Source organism: Pan paniscus, chromosome 2 (genome assembly GCF_029289425.2).
Source record: "Pan paniscus chromosome 2, NHGRI_mPanPan1-v2.0_pri, whole genome shotgun sequence".
Classification (NCBI taxonomy): Eukaryota; Metazoa; Chordata; class Mammalia; order Primates; family Hominidae; genus Pan; species Pan paniscus.
Genome location: NC_085926.1, coordinates 106138795 through 106160182, shown reverse-complemented (window position 1 = coordinate 106160182; position 21388 = coordinate 106138795). Strand labels below are relative to the sequence as shown.

General features: G+C 34.6%; 1 protein-coding gene across 2 annotated transcripts in view; it reads left to right on the top strand.

Annotated features, from left to right (window-relative positions):
• Nucleotides 1-20815, top strand: part of IFT57 (intraflagellar transport 57) — a 60279-nt gene extending 39464 nt beyond the window's left edge. For both annotated transcript variants that reach the window (XM_003825059.4, XM_063602887.1), the window contains 5 exons: nt 15227-15298; nt 16109-16240; nt 17598-17660; nt 19359-19425; nt 20433-20815. In XM_003825059.4, coding sequence (XP_003825107.3) covers nt 15227-15298; nt 16109-16240; nt 17598-17660; nt 19359-19425; nt 20433-20611 — 513 coding nt within the window. In that variant the 3' untranslated portion in view covers nt 20612-20815. The remainder of the gene's footprint in view (nt 1-15226; nt 15299-16108; nt 16241-17597; nt 17661-19358; nt 19426-20432) is intronic.
• Nucleotides 20816-21388: the final 573 nt, after the last annotated feature.

Sequence of the window (21388 nt, the reverse complement as noted above, 5' to 3'; positions counted from 1 at the left end):
TAAGGAAGAGCAGAAAGTGTGAAATCAGTTTTCAACTAAACCCTACTTAGGCCCTTTTCTTCAATTACGCAGTACTTATTACTAAATGATTGTGTGTTATAGTGATTTAATATTAGGCATTTAATGCAATGAAAAAATGTTCTAACATGCTTTAATGCCCTGTGGATATTGTAATTAGAATTTTGATTAATGACTTAAGTAGATTTTTTCCAAATTATAATTAAATGTTTCTTACTTTGTTGTTTTAAAAGATAGTTGGGTAGGTATCCCCTTCATTCCACCAAAATGTCTCTAGTATTAATAATTATGTAAATCTTCAGATTCATTACAAGAAATTTAGATAAAGAGATTATTTTTAAAAGACCTTGGAAGTATTACAGTATGTTTTTCTAATTATCTCAAACCTTTGACTTACTGAACTGCTTTTTTTAATACTTACCTATTCATTTAGTATCTGACTTAGAGTGCAGTTGTAAAAAGAACCTTAAACTTTAAATTTCAACTCCAAGCCATTGGATTTTGGTTTAACATAAATAAACTGTACAAGCGTTGCCTTGAGTGATTCACAGCAGGAAACATTTCTGGAAGAGTCATTGTGCTAAGGATGGAATCATTGCAATAGTCTTGAACCCCTGGGCATCTCTAGTCACAGTGAGAGCCAAAACCTGAGAGGGAGAAGAGAGGCCTCCTTTAATCAGCAGGTAGAATTCCATTTGAATGAACCTGGAGGGACCACAGAATTGCTATATTAGATCTAAGTCTCTTAGAATTGGAAGCCAAATCCTGCAGAAATTTACAGTGGTAGGCGTTCTCATATTATAGACAAATCTGTATCCTCTAGAAACAATAGAGGATTTTTTCCCCCTCATTCCAAAGCAGTGGAGAGAGTAACTTGATTTGACCTTCTGCCATGGATGCAGTATAAGTGGGTATTAATAAAATTTAGCTTCTGTAAATATTTTTGACCTGCAGGGATTTATAAATTGTTATAATTTAGGAATGAAGAGTCTTTGTTAAGACTTATACTCTGGTTGTTAGTTAGGATATATTGATAGGATCCTTGCATCCGTGAGCAAAAATATATATAATCTGTGGCCTAGAATATGGGAATACGTTTTATGTATATAATCGTTATTAAAATGGGACTCTGCCTGTTATTTGAATAATGGAGAAACTACAGTTATAATTCTTACAGATTTTCTGGTAGACCTCTGTTGAGAAATATTCACGTAATTTAAAGAAAAACAAGGTGCCAAATAAAAAAAATTAGCTTTTACAATTACCAGTAACAAATGTAAATACAGGTGGCGATAAGTCGGTCTCCATGTGGCTCAATGCAGGAATAATAGCTCCAATTACTGTCACAAATGTTTGTAATTGTATCTATTGCTGCCAGACAATAAATGCTTTTTAATATAGTAAGGCCATAAATGTACATGCTGCTGTTGTTTAAACAAAATACAATTTTCAGCAAATTTATCCTTGAAACACCTGCTATAATCAAAAAGAGGTGAATGCTATTAAAATAAACTGCCTAAATTAACTAGACACACATACATTTTTAGAGCAGCTTGTGTGATTACTCAACTGCCATGACGTCTCAGAGAACGAGGGGAACTATTCACTGATGGACTTTTACAGACAAGCTTTCTTTAAGAGAGACTACATAAAACAGAATGTTGTTTTGGGCTGTTGTATTTTTAAACAAGTGTTATTGTGTGGACTTAAAGTTGTATTGCAAGGTCAGCTGTTTGTTTGTTTCATGTGGATCCTGGACAGGTATCAGAGTTGTGGGAATATTGTGCTTAAAATTATACATGTAAAAATACAGTAAAGGGGTGGAGAAAAACCCAGCTATTCTTAAGCAACTAAAAAAGATTTTTAGTTGCTTCTGTCATAGTCTTGTTGAACATTCAGGATATTCTGTGTTTAAAGATAGTTGATGATGCCTTCCTTCCTGTTTACCCTGAGTGTGATAAATGTTTCAACTGGATCAGAGAAAGGTTCCGTTTATCACAAGTTGAAATAAAAGAATGACTGTTTTTGCTTTAGAGATTACCATAAGTTGTAACTAAAGAGCATCAAGAGTGGTAGCAGATTTTAAGGAAATAACCAATAGACTTCATGTTATATAAATACTGCAGAGGGAAGTTGCTAATGCCTCACTGTTGATATACCTCAACTAGATATTTGTGATTGAAAGCAGTGAATTAATACACATTGATTATAATTAAAATTTCTAGACTACCTAAATATTTTATGATTGCAAAGAATGATTTGTTTTTTAAAATTACTTAATATGAACTATGAATTGAAGCATAAAGCCTCTGTCATATGGACCTTCCTATAAAATGTACTTTTTATTGGCTTGACTCATTTTTCTAATCAATTATATTAGAGTAGTTCTATCCCTGAGTTTTATTAAAAATTTCTTAATATTCTAACAAATTTTACCCCTATGGTTTTTATCCCATTTATTTGATTTTGTTTCCTTCTACCAAGTAACAATTTATGTTTCTTGGTTTTTCAAATATGCAGGAGTTAACTCTTGTTTTTTAGAGTTTTTTGAGCTGGGAGGAAGTGGGGAGTTTTATCAGTATGAGATCCAAGTTTTGGTTCATACATTCCTGAAGTTGGGAGTACTATTGGGGTCACCTGTTCTGGTGTTCCACTGTGGTTACTCAGCATCTTATAAAATAATTAAATTCTGATTTGGCCTCTGGGTGTTCCCACATTCTCACAGAGGCCTGATTCACTCCCTGTCTGACTTGCCAAATCTCTTCTCTTTGCTGGTAACTCCTTCTAAAGCCTGGAAACTCTCACACAGATCGATGTGGCCATATGAAAGGGGTGTTAATGGAGTAAGCATAAATAATAGGTCTGAGTCAACATATGAAAACTCTTTAGTAACAGATGGTAGTTTGTAAAGATAGCCTTCGAGCGTGTTAGAAATGTAATTATTTCACTAAAAGGTATTATATTTAGAGATTATAGATCTCCAGTTTCAATTCTGTGATAGGTAGGTGTGAGAATACCAGTGATTATCATAGCCTTCCTTACCGATGATGTACAGTGTTTTATTTTTCTCTACAATGAGATGAATTTCTAGAAAGCAGGAACATCCCTGAGGAAACACATATTTCCAGCGATCATGATTATTCCCACATTGCCTGCAACAAATACACCACAATATATACCACACATAGATACTTTTTTAAAAGTAATATGTGTAGTTCTTTAACACATAAAAATAAAAATTATGTTTTACACCACAAGAGTGTACCATAGAAGACTTTAAGCTGCTGGCAATGGAAGAAAAAAATGTCAGATTTAAAAATTTAGGAAAGCCACATTCTATAATTATCCTGCAACCTAATGGGCATTTTTCATTAGAAAAGTTATTCAATCTCATTTTTAAAAAGTTATTTAATTGAATAGACAGTCTCACTCTCTTTTTTGCTCTTTCTCTCACACATATACACTCACATACACAAATAGATACACAAACGGGGGCAGTAATGAAATGAGAAACTCTGCGAATGAGAACAAGAAGGGATTGCAAATCTGCTTGCGCCAAGTGGCAAAAAGAGAATACAGATAATGTTCTTTTATTAGGGAAGGGAGGATTTTCTGTGGAGGAGAGAAATATGCTGCTCACATCCTTGCAGAAAGCATGATAATTTATAGATTTTTGTCTGAGAAGTATTTCCTAGAGTAAACTTAGATATGTGCACCTCCTTCTATCACGGTATTTTCCTTGCCCCTTTTACTTAATCTGATTTTCTGCCATTCAGATTTGCAAAGAATTGTTGACCCTAGATGAGTTTTTAGACATGTCACAGGAAATCTCAAGACTTGTCACTTTTGGAATATAGCTCTCACTTGGCCCTACCTTTCTACCACTGCAACTAAAATTAAAAATCTAATAACTGAGTCTCTCCCTGTGGTTGAAATAGAGATTTGTTATCCAGATCCCCCAGGGCCTTGCTGCCCAGCTACAGAAAGTATGGTCAGCAGACAGCCTCTAGCTCTCCACTCTTTCAGTGGCAGATTTGCCTAACTCAAGGTCTCATCCTTCCTGCATCTGAGTATATGTGAGTTATTTCCAGTTTGGGACTATTATACATAATGCTGCTATGAAAATTCTTCTATATGCTAAAACACATATAGAAGAATTTTCATAGCAGCATTATGTACACATTTCTACTGGAATGTACACATTTCTACTGGAATTTCTGCTAGGAGTGGAATTGCTAGGTCATGGTGTAAGTATGTGATCAGCTGTAGTAGACCCTGCCAAATAAATTTTGAAAGTGGTTAAAAATTATATTCCTGCCAGCACTGTATGAAGTTCCAATTGCTTCATATCTTTGTCAACATTCAGTAGTGTTTTAATCTTTTTTATTTTAATCATTGTGGTAGGTATGTTATGATATCTCATTGTCATTTTAATTTGCATTTCCCGGTTGACTCATGAGGTTGAGCCACTTTTTCATAAGCTTATTTAGCTTTTGGATATCTTCTTTTGTGTTTAGCCATCGGGCCATCTGCTTTTCCTTTTGATTTATAGAAGTTCTTTATGTATTCAGGATATGAATCCCTTGTCAGATACGTGTACTGCAAATATCTACTCTAGCTCTCCTTTTCCTTTTTGTATTATGATAAATAGTGACTTAATTTTAATATACTCAAAATGATTTTTTTGGGGGGGAGCAAGTGTGGCTAATACTTACGTTTTAAGAAATCTTTGCTTACTCCAATATTATGAAGATATTCTCAGACTGTTTTCTTTTTTAAGCTTTATTGTTTTGCCCTTCAGAAGATTTGCAATCCATCTAAGTTTGATTCTTGTGTATGGTTGTGAGGTAGAACTCAAGACTTACTTGGTTTTCATATGTATACACAACCAACCCAGACAGTTTACTGAAAAGGTTATTCTTTCACCAGTACACTGCTTTGTCATAAATCAAGTGAGCATGTATGTGTGGGTCTGTATCTGGACTCTGTATTTTATCACTTTAGTCTATTTGTTGTTATTTGATACTATTGAAAATGGTTTCTTTTAAATATATTTTATGTTTATTTGTTGCTGGTATATAGAAATACAATTTTTTATGTATATCTGTATCTAGCTGTGTGTGTGTGTGTGACTTGTTAAATTCACTTTAAACAGTAGGCCTGTAAGTTATTTTGACTTTTCTGATTTATAATTATGTTATTCGCAGATAACATCAATCGTCTTTCTTTGTGAGCCTTTTGTCTTTTTACTTTCTCTTGCCTGCTATACTGGTTAAGAACTGTAGTCTTATTTTGGGTGTAAGTGGTGTTATCAGGGAGAATGCTTCCAGTATTTCAGTTTCACCATTAAGTATGATATTATCTTTATGTCTTTTAGAAATATCCTGTAGTAAATTAGGGAAGTTCCCTTGTGTTCCTTGTTTGCCAAGAGGTTTTGTCATGAAAGGACATTAAATTTTTTTCGAATATTTTTTTTCTTCATCTCTTGAAATGGTTATACAATTTGTCTCCTGTCCCCCCACCTTGTGTTGAATTATATTGATTGATTTTTTTGGTGTTAAACTAACCTTGCATTTTGGAATAAATGCAACTTGATTATGATATATTATCCTCCTTACATATCACTGGGTTTGATTTGCTAATATTTTAAGACTTTTATGTCTGTAATTACAAAAGGTATTGATCTGTAATTTTTGTTTGTTTTTAGGGATCTTTGTCAGGTTTGGGTATAATGTTATGCAGGTCTCATAAAACAAGTTGGCAGTTGCTCTCCGTTTTTTTCTGTTGTATGGTAGAGTTTGTGTAAGGTTGTTAATTATTTCTTAAATGTTTGGGAAGATAATGAAGCCATCTGGGGTCTGGATATTTTTTCTGTTAACACTGATAATTACATATGTTTATCCTAAGAATGTTTTCAATTCATTTTTATTGCACTATTAATATATGAATAACCTTCTTGTAAGAACTCAAATATTACAAGTGAACTGAAGTCTCCCCTAACCATTATCCACTTAAAATTTTTAGGTATACTTTACTACATTTTATCAAGGAAAATGATGTTATGATATAGTGGTCATTGCAACTTTGGGCTCTACCATGGATAGACCTGTGTGAGTTTACAGTCTACTTAAAAATAGCTAAGTGTCCATTTCCTCATCTTAGTAGACATTTTCAGGGAATTATATGTGTTGATGTACCAGTAGTGCTTAGCATAGTGCCTGACACATACTAAGCATTCCATGAATGTTAACATTATAGTTATCATTATTAGATTTAGAAAGATCCCTGGAGGGATGTGATTGTTGAGGTACTACTCCATACCCAAGGAAGGAAAGAGAAAAAATTTCTAAGTAACCAAAGTAGATAACACAAAAGAAACTGTACTGAAGCTTTATGCATTTTGTTTGAAGGAGAGTCCTATAAATCCTTCTTTGGGACTTATTTATCCTTGTTTTAGTGATGGTTCTAGCAAGGTTATTTTATCTGGATTGTCTGTCTGCAGAAGATTAGAAGCAGCAACCTTCCCTCGTGTTCATGCTTTAGCAAAACGACCAGGATAGTAAACATTCATTTAATGTACAAACTTTGAATTGAGAGTTATGAGAACTTCTTGTGCTTCTTACTGAAATTGGGTGACAAAGAAAGGAAATGAAGGAGGCTGCTTGATGTAATTGAAAACCTATAAGAGAGAGAAAGGATACTTGGTTTCCTATTCATTTTGTGATTGATGATGTTAAAAAATCACACAACCTCAATTTGTTACCCGATCTGTGAAATGGAGGTATAGGATTTCTTTCTCATACGTTAGAGTGATCTTGAAAATCTCTAGAGAAAATGAATTCTGTGTTGAAACAATGGCCTGAGAAAAATGCAGATGTCTTAAATGGAGCCTGTAAGCGCCCTTGTAAATAGTTTTATATTCACTAAAATAAAACTGCAAAACAGAACATTGAATTAAGGTTTCACCGGTAATTATAATGGAATTGTAATTACCATTATAATTGTGGGCAGTGAGAATAGAGAAGGGTAGAGTCAATGTCAGATAGAAGTAACGTTTTTTGATGGAAAGTGATTCAACACACATCAGAGCCTTGGAGCTCTGCTCTTGCTTTTTTGCAGGGAGAAGCAAAAAGTGCGAATAGACCTCCATGAACTGCTACAGTCAGTTGTGGTCTGGTAAGGGTTTTTTCTGAGCATAGAGAAAAGCATCCCAGCACACGGGAAGGTGACTTCCTTGGCTTTTTTCTATCAATAATTCTTGAGCACTATGCCTCTCCACTCACAAAGTCAAACTTTTTTTTTTTTTAAAAGAAGGTTTGGTATTTTACAAGTTGTAAACTAATGAAACCGATACATAGATGTAAGTTCCATTTACCATCTCTAGCTCTAGCTCATGATTTAGTTTCTCTTTTTCCTACAGTTTCAGAGAGAAGCTTTAAGCATTGAGTTGGAGATCTAGACAAAGAAAATGCCTCTTCATACGCAAAGGAAATCTTTCAAGTGTTATTGTGTTGAAGTAAAACCCAGAGATCCTTATAGTCTTGCAAGTCACCTTAACAGCTGCAACTACATCTCATACTTTTTGATTTTATGGTATACTGTGAATCACCATCTCCAGATACTTCATCACAGTTTTTCAGTTTCTGAAGAAGGGAGATAGATAATATTATAATTTAGTGCTAAAGAATTCGGAGTGGGAAGGGGATCTATGGTTACAATGATACCTTTGCTATTTACCTAATAAGTGATAGCATTATACATGTGATTTCATATGAGAGGATTTTGAAACATAGAAATTCTAAAGAAATGATATACTGTAGTATTAGTGTTCTCAATTCCGTTGAGAGAGAAAATATGCAAAATTGAGTGAAATATTCATCTTCAGTAGAGAGAATAAATGATGCCTAATGAACACGTTAGAGCACTTTAGAATAGGTGACCAGTAGACCTCAGCAAGAACTTGAATAGCAAAAAGAATTCTTGGTTTACCTTATAAATTCTTTGGTAGTTTATTTTATCCCCCAAAAAAGCATTATGTAATATGCGGAAAATACACTGTTTTGAGATTGCTTTGCATTTTTCAGACATAAAACTTTGCCAAAGTCAATTAGCCTATCTGATTCTTAGTTTTTCTCACTATAAAATACATATATGTAATTAATTTTTCTGCATAACAAACAACCCCCAAATCGCAGTGGCTTGCAATAACATATTTATTTTCACATACAATACATATCTGCTGATATCTGCTTCAGCTGCACCTCTGCTCCAGCTAGATTCTATGTTTCTTACTCTCAGACCCAGGCTGAAAGGGTAGTCCCTATGTGGGGCATGCTTATTATTATCATGGCTGAAAGAAAGAGCAAGAGAGCAGGTGAATGGATGTTTCTGACAGCTTCTGCACAATCCTGGCGTAGACCATGTCCACCATCATTCCACTGGCTAAAGAGAACCACATAGTCAAGGTCAGCATCAATGAAGCAGGAAAGTGTTCTCGTCCCACAACCAGCCAGCAAATCTCATAACCCTCTTAAAGAGAAGGTAGAAGTATAAGAAGAGATGACAATATCTATTTATCTCTCCAAACCTTTGGGAGTCTCAAATAAAGGAAGTCATATAAAAGTGCATTGTAATCTAATGGATTCTCTACTAATGTAGGAATTACTCTTATTGTTGAACAGTTCCTTTTAATGTTATTTATTTCAGGGATCCAGATAGATTTCAAGTCCTTACATATCATTAAAACCCATTTCTTCTTCTTCATTTTGACACAAACTTTTGTAAAGCTTTTAACTATCGCAATTGTGTTAATAGTTTTTCAAAAGATATATATTTTGCCTTTTTATATTCATGTTTTTAAAATGCCACAGTTATAATCATTTCTATTTTTTTCCACTATAACTATATTAAACCCCTTTCAAGAACTTCTTGGGCATCTAGAAGGTTTTTGTCTTTTTTTCCTGATAATTAAAGTAATACAATTTCCCTATAGGAAATTTAGAATATTCTGGAATGGTAAAGAAGAAATTTAAAAGTACCCATATTCAAATCCCTGTCTTAAACACACACACACACACACACACGTTCAAATATATGCAAATACTGATTTTTACTAAATAGGACACCTAATGAAAATACTCTTTTTGAGACTGTATTTTCCACTTTAATATATGTTGTTAGCATGCATGTTTGCTGTTCATTAAATATTTTTTGAGAACATGAATTTAACATTTTAATGTTTAATATTACTGTATATAATATACTATATATTATACACACACACACACACACACACACACACACACACACAGAGTCCCTGACTTACCATGGTTCAACTTAACAATTTTTCGACTTTACAGTGGTGTAAAAGTGATATTCATTCAGTAGAAACTGTGCTTTGAGCACCCAGACCTCCATTCTGGTTTTCAATTTCTGTACAACATTCAATAAATTACATGAGATATTCACTATTTTATTATAAAGTAGAGTTTGTGTTAGATGGTTTTGCCCAACTGAGGCTAATGTAAGCCTTTCAAGCACATTGAAGGTAAGCTAGGCTAAGCTATGATGTTCGTAAAGTTAGGTGTATTACATGCAATTTTGACTGGATATTTTTAGCTTATGATGGGTGTATCAGGTTGTACCCCATCTTAAGTTGAGAAGCAATTTTAATTATGAAGCCCAATAATAAACACACCCCCAACTTGAGAACTAGACCATTACCACCTGAAGTTAGCTGTGTGCTCCTCTGCTGCTGCCCCTTCCCACCCACAGTAATCACTATCCTCAAGTTTGTATACAGTGTCTTTTTGTGTGTGTGTGTTTGCATATGTTTGTATCCCCAAACAGTGTATCACTGAGTTTTACTTGGTTTCCAGATTTATAAAAACAGTATCATACCACATTATTTTTAGTAGTGGAATGAATATTACAAAATTAATTTAATCTGTCCTTTGCTGTTAGATATTTAGTTTTCTGCTGTTTTACTTTTATCAGCAACTTGTACATTAATCTTTGTGTATTCCCAATTATTTCTGTAAGAATAATTTCTAGAAGTTAGGGTAAGAATACTTTTTGACTTTAACTTTATATCAGGCATGTGTCCATCTAGAAGATTTTAATAAAACAAATATTCAGATTTGCCTCACAGGTAATTACAAATCATTACTGGCTCAACACTTTAATGGGCTTTATAAATACATGAATGTCCCAGTAGCTTATCAAACTTAAGTGCAAACACAAATTCCTAGTATTTTTAACTTCCCTAAAATCTCTGCTGTTCTTGTCACACTGTAGTATTAATATCCCCTCAGTTCCTCAGGCTGGAAACCTTAAAGACACATTGTCTCTACTACCCCACCTTCACTTCAGTCACCCCATGTGCATACTTCACTTTAGTCAGTCTTCAAGTTTTGCTAGTTCTGCCTCTACAATGTCCCTTGATGCATCCCTTCCTTTCTATTCTCACAAGCACTGCTCTAATTCAGACCTGGCTAATCTATATCATGTGAACTATTAGCCTCCTAACTGGGTCCCTACCTGCCTTCAGTCTCTTGCCTTTTTAATCAGTCCTTTACTCTGTTACTTTCTCAAAACACACACTTATCTTTAAAACTGAAACCAAAAATATCTGATAGCTCCCCATTATGTACATAATAAAATCTATACTCTTTAGTTGTTATAAGCAAAGCCCTTGATCTAATTGAACCTCCCTCTCCAGCTTTATTTTCTTGTGATCCATCCTCCCCAGCCCATCCCCAAGAACTTTGTGTTTTCCATGCTAGACAGCTGTTGGCTGCTTGGTCTCCATGTATTTTCCTTGTTCATGTTACTCCCTCAGCCAAGAATATGCTTCCTCCCCACATCTTTGCAGCCTGTTGAAATGCTACTCATGCTTCGAGGTTCCACAGAAATACCAGCCCCTCCATGGAGTTTTACATCAGTGTACACTATCATAGTTATACCTAAATGAGTCAGGCATGGTTGCTTCTCTCGAAATGTTTTAAATGTCAATGCATGGCAAAAATATATTTATAAATAATGCTGGGTAGAAATAGAACACAAACTATTTTAACATATCCATTATAATAAAAACTATATATTTGTATATGTATGTATGTATGCATTTTTCTAAATACATATATATGGAGAGAAACAGGCAAAGAGAAACAGAGACTGTTAGGAAGAGGGAAGCAATGTAAATACTTGAGCTTGGTGTTTATTAAGGCCTCTCAAATTCTTTTTGGAACCAGGCAGGATGAGTACTTTTTCAAAAAAAATTAATGATAATATAATGATGCGTGTTAGGTTCATTTTCTTTCATAAAGATGCTAACTTGGGCTTCAATAGGTTTCCATTTTGAGGCTCAACCATATTTGGTCCAGGTGCAGGAGGCCAGCCAGTTGTCCCTCCTCTCTATTCCAGTGTTGATTAGCTGACTTGGAGGGGCCTTGTTCCGTTGCCAACTCTGTGTAGTCATAGTCACAGGTGGTGAATAGTCCCCTCAACTATAAAATGAAAACGTTACACTAGATGATTGTTAAGTAGATGGATAGATGATCTCTAAGGTTCTTTTCAGCTCTCCAATTCCGCGATACTTTTTGCTCATGAAACAGAAAAATGCTTAAGGATAAAGGAAAGTGCTGATTTGTTTTCTACTCTAGCACCCTCACTATCAGGTAGCCAGTTGCCCCCTTTCTTTACGTCAAACTGCCAGTATGTGTTGTGTGGAAATTACTACATTTGGCTTCTATCCAGGTGCACCAATAGCTATGTGGCCTTGGGTGTGCCCCTTGCTGTCACCAGGCCTCTGTTTGCTTATCTGTGAAATGACAAGGGTGAGACTGGATGCTTTTTGAGGTTCTTTGCAGCTTTAATATATTATAATTTTATAATTGGTACATTTGAAGTACCCAAGCAGTTTCTTACCCTGCAGTCACTAGGCCATTTCAAAGTTAAGTAATAGGTAGAATGGGACTATTCACAAAATATCCTTTTACTCACAAAATAGTGTAGTTAGCAAAGTGGAGCATCAGGGTATGCAAACAGATATGTGCAATGAAGAAATAGCCTAGTTGCATCACTTACTTTAACTTACTGTATTTTTCTTTTACAATGGGTATTTCTCAATTACTCTTTTAAAATTATTACTTTGTATTAAATAGGGAATCCTTTCCCCATTGTTTGTTTTTGTCAGGTTTGTCGAAGATCAGATGGTTGTAGATGTGTGGTGTTATTTCTGAGGTCTCTATTCTGTTCCATTGGTCTGTATATCTGTTTTGGTACCAGTATCATGCTGTTTTGGTTACTGTAGCCTTGTAGCATAGTTTGAAGTCAAGTAGCATGATGCCTCCAGCTTTGTTGTTTTTGCTTAGGATTTTTTTGGCTGTATGGGGTTTTTTTTTTTTTTGGTTACACATGAAATTTAAAGTAGATTTTTCTAATCTGGGTAGAAAGTCAATGGTAGCTTGATGGGAAAAGCATTGAATCTATAAATTACTTTGGGCAGTATGGCCATTTTCATGATATTGATTCTTCCTATCCATGAGCATGGAATGTTTTTCCACTTGTTTGTGGCCTTTCTTACTTCCTTGAGCAGTGGTTTTTAGTTCTCCTTGAAGAGGTCCTTCACGTCCCTTGTAAGTTGTATTCCTAGATATTTCATTTTATTTGTAGCAATTGTGAATAGAAGTTCACTCATGATTTAGCTCTCTACTTGTCTATCATTGGCATATAGGAATGCTTGTGATTTTTGCACATTGATTTTGTATCCTGAGACTTTGCTGAAGTTGCTTATTAGCTTAAGGAGTTTTGGGACCGAGACATAGGGGTTTTCTAAATATGCAATCATGTTATCTGCAAACAGAGACAATTTGACTTCCTCAGTTCCTATTTGAATACCCTTTATTTCTTTCTATTGCCTGATTGCCCAGGCTAGAACTTCCAATACTATGTTGAATGGGAGTGGGGTGAGAGGGCATGCTTGTCTTTTGCCGGTTTTCAAAGGGAATGCTTCCAGCTTTTGCCCATTCAGTATGATATTGGCTATGGGTTTGTCATAAATAGCTCTTATTATTTTGAGATATGTTCCATCAATACCAAGTTTATTGAGAGTTTTTAGCATGAAGGAGTGTTGAACTTTATCAAAGGCCTTTTCTGCATCTATTGAGATAATCATGTGGTTTTTGTCATTGGTTCTGTTTATGTGATGGATTACATTTATTGATTTGTGTATGTTGAACCAGCCTTGCATCCGGGGGCTGAAACTGACTTGATCATGGTGGATAAGCTTTTTGATGCACTGCTGGATTTGGTTTGCCAGTATTTTATTGAGGGTTTTCACATTGATGTTCATCAGGGATAAAACTGGCTAGCCATATACAGAAAACAGAAACTGTACCCCTTCCTTACACCTTATACAAAAATTAGCTCAAGATGGACTAAAGACTTAAATGTAAAACTTAAAACCATAAAAACCTGAGAAGAAAACCTAGGCAATACCATTCAGGATATAGGCATGGGCAAAGACTTCATGACTAAAACACCAAAAGCAATGGCAACAAAAGCCAAAATTGACAAATGGCCTCTAATTAAACTAAAGAGCTTCTGCACAGCAAAAGAAACTATCATCCAAGTGAACAGGCAGCCTAGAGAATGGGAGACAATTTTTGCAATCTATCCATCTGACAAAAGTCTAGTATCCAGAATCTAAAGGAACTTAGACAAATTACAAGAAAAAAAACCCACAAAAAGTGGGCAAAGGATATGAACAGACGCTTCTCAGAAGAAGACATTTATGTGGCCAAAAAACATATGAAAAAAAACTCATCACCACTGTTCATTAGAGCAATGCAAATCAAAACCACAATGAGATACCATCTCATGCCAGTTAGAGTGGTGATCAAAAAAGTCTGGAAACAACAGATGCTAGTGAGGATGTGGAGAATAGGAATGCTTTTACACTGTTGGTGGGAGTGTAAATTAGTTCAACCATTGTGGAAGACAATGTGGCAATTCCTCAAGGATCTAGAATCAGGAATACCATTTGACCCAGCAATCCCATTACTGGGTGTATACCCAAAGGTTTTTAAGTCATTTTACTATAAAGACACATGCACACATATGTTTATTGCAGCACTATTTACAATAGCAAAGACTTGGAACCAATCCAAATCCCCATCAATGATAGACTGAATAAAGAAAGTATGGCACATATACACTGTGGAATACCATGCAGCCATAAAAAAGAATGAATTCATGTCCTTTGCAGGGACATGGATGAAGCTGGGAGCCATCATTCTCAGCAGACTAACACAGGAACAGAAAACCAAACACCGCATGTTCTCACTCATAAGTGGGAGTTGAACAATGAGAACACATGAACACAGGGAAGGGAACATCACACACCCAGGCTTGTTGGGGGATGGGGGATGGGGAGGGAGAGCAGTAGGACAAATACCTAATGCATGCAGGGCTTAAAACCTAGATGACAGGTTGATGGGTGCAGTAAACCACCAGGGCACATAGTATACCTATGTAACAAACTTGCACATTCTGCACATGTATCCCAGAACTTAAAATAAAATAAAAAATTATTACTTTGTAGTAAACTGAAATATTTTTAGTATATTTTGTAGGAAATTAAAATGTTGATGTAGATTTCAAATTTGCACACTAATTCAGATCAGTCTAGTAGTAATAGATGATATTTTAAAATACATGAACTCCAGTAATCATTATAAACTTCCTTTATTAAGAAAGGGACTCAAAAGGCTTCATGAAGATGAGGGCCCCATTTTCATTTCCAAGGGACAAACTAATCTTTGATATATGATATTTGAGTTCAGAATTGCTTTTGGCAAACATAGTTGTTACTGCTTAAACAAGTAGTTCTTTTCTAGTAATTAGAATTTTTTTTTTTCATTTTAATGGGTAGTCATAAATATTAACCACCAGCAGTGCAGGAATAATTTAAATTGTCAGACATCACTCTGTGAACACGTGAAATAATTTACATTTATTTAGAACCTTTTATCCTAAAGTGCTCTACACATATTTCTTTATAATCTGATTGCAAGCTATAAATAGGGCTATCCCACCTGAAATAGGGCAGGAACCAAAGTAATTAAAGGTTACAACTTCACAAGAAGTAGGGAAAGATGGAAATGTAGTATTTTTTACATTATTTCTATGTGCTCTATGCCTGTAGGATTGGAGAATCCATGTTGACCAAATGCACCAGCACAAAAGTGGAATTGAATCTGCTCTAAAGGAGACCAAGGTATATGAATTACTTTACGTGAATCAATGTACATTTACTCATCTGTGGAACACCTGTTATAAGAGAACATGAAAGAATAAAAAGACACAATTTTTGCCTTTAAGGAACTTACTAATTGAATGTACCGTGTTACATTTCAACTGACCTTACATTTAAACCAACTAAAGAAAGCTAACTTACATATTAATAAAAGCTATATATATGTATATATATATAAGATATATATGTATAATATATAGATAATACATATATTAGAGAGAAACGTTTCATCATCCTTTCCTCTCTGAATCTTAAAGGAGGAAAGAACACCAGGCCAGCAAGGTCTAGAACTTACAGCCTCCGCAGGCTTGCTGTCCTGCCAGAAACAAGGACTTTGGAGAATGTCACAAAGAAGCAAAGCTAGACTGAAAAGTTATGTGTCCCAGGCTAGAGCTATAGGCTTAGGGATCTATTTCCAACTGGAATATTTCAGTCACCTTTGAAATCGTGCTATAGGAAACTCACGTTATTCCCTTACTTTGATTGTGAATGTTATATAATGCTAATTATAGTCGCATAAATTTTATGGTATGTATAATGACAAATGAATTGACTAACACTGCCAGGTGCATTTTTATTCTAAAACTCTTCTAAGTGTGGTTAAAATATTTCTCATCACAGATATTTTGTGCTATTGAAAATTTCAAGCTGTCTTCTTTTGCACATGTAGTTGATTATTTGTAGAATGGATTGAGATGTAACCCATTTTTAATATTTTTGAAAAAATATGTTTGTGAGTTCTTCTATCTGCAAATTCCATGGAATTTCTAGGGATTTTTGGACAAACTCCATAATGAAATTACTAGGACTTTGGAAAAGATCGGCAGCCGAGAAAAGTACATCAACAATCAGCTTGAGAATTTGGTTCAAGAATATCGTGCAGCTCAAGCCCAGCTGAGTGAGGTAATTTAAGAATGATTTCTAAGGATTTATTCAAGTTAACAACCCTAAACCCTAAACTTGACACAATACTGTTCATTTGAGAATCATGAAATGCTTTTCATGAACAGCAAAACATCAATTTTCTGCCCACTTTAGGAAGCCAAGAGAGCCGAGTGAACTTATTTCCATTTCACATGTAATAGAAGTTGTTTTCTCCTAGAAGTCTTTAAATGCACGTCTTCATTTGATTTAAGTAAATGAAGGCATATGCTGTTGGGGGAACATAGCTTAGAACAGGAACAGAGTATCAGGACACCTGGTTTTGCTTCTAAGTCTGTTGTTAATTTACCGTGGCGTAGGAGGAAGAAGAATAGTATGCATTTACATGTGTCAAAGGAAAAAGACAGTCCTTGCCATTCTGGCTTACAACCACATAATAAGGAATGTGAAAGCAAGATACATTCAGAGACAAGCAGTTTAATTAATAAAATGAGACAAATTTTTCATTCTTTCAAAGTTTTAGAATTTTAACCAAAAAATAAAATCACTAGACTTTGAAAGCACCAGTTCTTTGTCCCAGCAGTAGGGATCTAAAAGCTTTCCTTTGGGATTTATGCCCCCTATTTTCTGATGTTAAAGAAGACTAGTAAGGACAGTTGCAAACATCAGTTGAAGGCATATTTTTTGTCTTCAGCAGACAAAGTTGAGAAAGAGAAAAAAGTAGAAGTAAATTTGAGATACTTCTATACTTTCAGAAGTCCTCAAAGACTAAATAGAAATCTACACTTTTCGATGTTATTTGTTAAATGTATTATTCCTTCATATACACAATTACTTATGAATATTTTAACTATCAAAATGATGTAAAACTCTCTGATCAAAGCCACCATGTATTTGTCTAATATTAATATTATATAATTGATTGTTAGTTTCTGACATACTCCAGTTGAGTGTACTGTCTTACCGGATGTTAATCCTTATTCATCATTGAGCTTCATGCTCTACTTTGATTGATTTTTGGTTTTAGAACTGACTTTCTCTGCAGAGCATGCAAATTAGATTGACCAAGAGCCCCTCTCCTAAACTGTTTAGGAATGACCAAGGACAGTTTTTATTGTGAACCATGCCCATGCGAGGTACACAGTCAGTTTGTGAAGGTTAAGGTAGTTCATCATTTTGTAGTACTTAGTTAAATACATGCTGCCTATTAGGGACATAAAACAGCTACAGTTAAATGTCACTTTCACAAATGTATTCACAAACAAGGAGCAGGGTTGTCATAAAATGACCTGCAGAAATTGCAAACACAAAGAGGTCAGTCATATTTAATCTGCTGCTGCTTTGAATTTGCCATTAAACAAAATGTTTTTCCTCTCAGGCAAAGGAGCGATACCAGCAGGGAAATGGAGGAGTGACGGAAAGAACCAGACTCCTCTCTGAGGTACACACCGATGCTCTTGCCCTGCTTCTCACTTGTCAGCTGGGCCCCAGCCATTGAGAACCTACAGATGGTTTAACACTGCTAATTTCAGTTGCTTCCTGTGCCTTTAAGTCATTTTCTTTAGGAGATAATCCCTAATTTTCCTATGACTGAATCAATAATTGATACATTTCTTGTTTCCACAGGATGCCTGAAGTTTCTGTATTAAATTCAACATAAAACCTGCTCATAATATTAGCACACTTATAATTTTCCTCAACATTTTTTACATAATAATTATTATTAACATGGGGATGAATAGTAAAGCACTGACTTAAGTATCTCTAACAAATTTTAATGTTAGTCTGCAAGATATAAGGTTTATTTTTAGTGACTTATTGATAATTTGTGTGTGATCCTGGGTATATTTCTCTGTCCACAATTGGGAGTGGCTTATAACCTCCTCCTTTAGAATATTTGCATAAAAATAAATAGTTGCATTTATTTTTATGATCTTGCAAGAGAGGCAGGACCTGATATATATTCCCATTTTTCACTGAAGAGCCAAAGGAGGAAAAAACCTTGAAAAAAGGTCAGTAGTTTATTTGGGACTAAAATCCAAGATGATCTTTGGTTACAATCCAGTATAATTGGAACAAACTTTACTGTTTTGACAGAAAATAATTAAACCTCTTTTATAGAGATTATTTGAGGAATAAAGTTATTTTAAAACACTAAAAATATAACATCAGAAATATTTAGACTCTAATCCTGTGGTGCTTCTAAGCAAATAAAACAGTATGTAGAAGTAAAGTGTTCACTTATGTTAGGTAAATTAACACTTGAAGGGAGTCCAGGGAACCATTTACTTCTTTTGGAGTAGATAGTTATCCCCAGTTGTAACATTTCAGGTGCCTGAAAAAATTAATTTGCTTTACTTGGATGAGCACTTTATTCCCAGGGAAAGTTTTACTCACCAATATGATAAAAATAAAGCCTACTAAGTCACAATAATTATAGCTTAGTTGTAGATCATGTAAAAAATTTTCAATTTCTTAAAGATGGTATTTTCTACTTATATTAATGCTGGTTTGGAATTTTGCTAATAATAGAGGTTATAGTAGTATAATCGCCAGATAGAGTGCAGATAGGAACAAGTGTGACAGCGAAGTATGCCTCCTTGGAGTTCGGAGTTCATGATTTGGATAAAGCAATAAGAATATTCTTATATATAGCCATATGATATGAACATTTTTTAGTGTCCTATAGAGGAAAAAGTGACATAATGTCTTATAGAACTATAATATTAAGAAAGATACCCAGAAAAGCTTTAGAAATCTAAAATCTCTTCAGGATGTTTATACTATTTTAATTAATAACCAGTTGTTAGAGAATTTCAAAGTATATGCAATGAGATAATTGCGAGGTTTGAGTGTCTAGTGACTAAAACAACTTTGATTGTGTTTAGTATATTGCAACATGAGAAAACAGATGTGACAGCCATTTGGTGAAGTTTAACATTAGGAGCATTCTGAAAAACTGAAAAGCTTTGTGTATCTGCATACTTTATATTATTTGAATTATGTCCAAAATATTCCTAATATCTTTATTTTTCTATATGTGTGGCTAATATCTAAATTACATTTTCTTAATACATAATTCAAAAATTGTGAAAGTTTATTAAAATGTAATGCTCATGAAAACTTGTTTTCATGAAAGGTTATGGAAGAATTAGAAAAGGTAAAACAAGAAATGGAAGAAAAGGGCAGCAGCATGACTGATGGTGGTAAGTACATGCTCATTTTAGGGGAAAAACTGAGCAAGAGAAAAATAGCTCTTCAAGAAACCTACTTAACAAAATAGTATTAATATATAAAACAAATTATTTGTTGCTTGTTTGAAGAGAGATTCATTGTACAAAAATGTCTGATAATCAGCGTACTGTTTTTCTTATAAATCAGCTGAGAAGGGTAGGCTTTTTAACTATAATTTAGAGGTTTTTAAAATTCAAACTATTGATTCAAAGAGTGGGAAATATTTAAATATGTACTTTGTCATGCCAGTTTAAAAAATAATATTGTGTTCTGTTTTCATCAAATGAGCTTCACTTTTTCTATTTTATATACAAAAGGGCACTAAGTATATGCCCAAATGACACTAAGGCAGTGATGTGATAACCCGTAGTTTATTTTCCCTCCTCCCCAGTAGAACTGACTGGGCAGGGGTCAAATAGAGAAGAATTAATCATCCTCTGGTAATCATCCTCCATTGTGAGCAGGTTACTTTGATATGGGCCAGTAGTGATTGCCGAAGGCTTTTCTATGCCCTAGAAAAATTTTCTAGAGTTCTATTGATATATACTGAATGATCTTGCAAAAGGGAATGTTTAGGATTTTTTTTTTTGCAATATGTTTTAAATGGGCCCATTATCTACATATCAAAGATAATTCTCTCTTCCCCTTTTCCCCTTTTGTATTTCCTTTTCCTACAGACAAATATACTAGCTCATAAAATCATCTTGAACACATCCTTAAACACCTGTTTAGCAGCTCTTTCCCCTAGAAAAGGAAGAAAGTTTAGTCTCAGTACATCAAATACTACATCATTTTTCATCCTTAAAAATCTCAGGTGCTTAAAATGCCACAGCAAAACTGTGTGAATGTCAGTAAGTTTTTGGCTATATTTTTAACCCTATTTTGGGCTTAAGACAAAGTGAGGAAAATGTCATACAATTCTGTAATACACTGATACTCCAAATGGACATTTTTATTTCATGTTATTTTCATTCTGCAGCTCCTTTGGTGAAGATTAAACAGAGCTTAACAAAACTGAAGCAAGAAACTGTAGAGATGGACATTAGAATTGGCATTGTGGAACACACACTACTCCAATCAAAGCTGAAGGAGAAGTCCAACATGACTAGGAACATGCATGCCACAGTTATTCCAGAACCAGCAACAGGCTTTTATTAAAACACACTGGTTTTCATGTTTCTGATTAGTTGGGTTTTTTATATCAAACTATATTTCATGTTGCATAGATTTCAAAACATAATTTTATGTTCAATGGGTATTTTTTTTTTACATATGCATACTCACATATTATATCATGGTGATTATGATGGTTAAAGCCTTTACACTGAATGTAATGTTTAATAAAGTAATTACAAATTCTCACTTTCTAAGAAGCTTTCACTAATCATTACCTATGTTAAAGCTCCCACCTGGTGGCTCATTTTTCTTAGCATTCCTTGTGTAAGCCAAGGTATATGACCTGCGTTTTCTGCAGATGCTGCTGCTGTCACAACATGAACTGCTGACACAGTCCTTTACATTGCTCCACCTCTGCAGTGATCATCAGTGCTTTGTGCCCAGAGGCCGCTAAAGATGGTAGGCAGGATTCTTTCCAAGAACCCAAACTGCCTTTGCCTCAGCTTTATGGTTACCTAAAATTGCCACTTTTTTTAGGTTAAAAAAAACTTCAGTATCCTCATTAACATTTGAAGTTGGTTTCTTATGAATATTTCGTGGCTAAAATGATTTTATAGGGAATCTATCTTCTAGGATCTGAGGCCACTAAATAAAAGGATAAATGAATGATGATAAGTCAATCACTCATGTTTGACTCTGGTCTTAGAATGAAGAGAAGGTGCATATGCATGTCTCAATTTCTACCTTTTTCTGTGATATCAGCTATACTAGGGAACCATTTTGTAGAAGAAGGAACGATGACAGGTCGCATGAAGATCA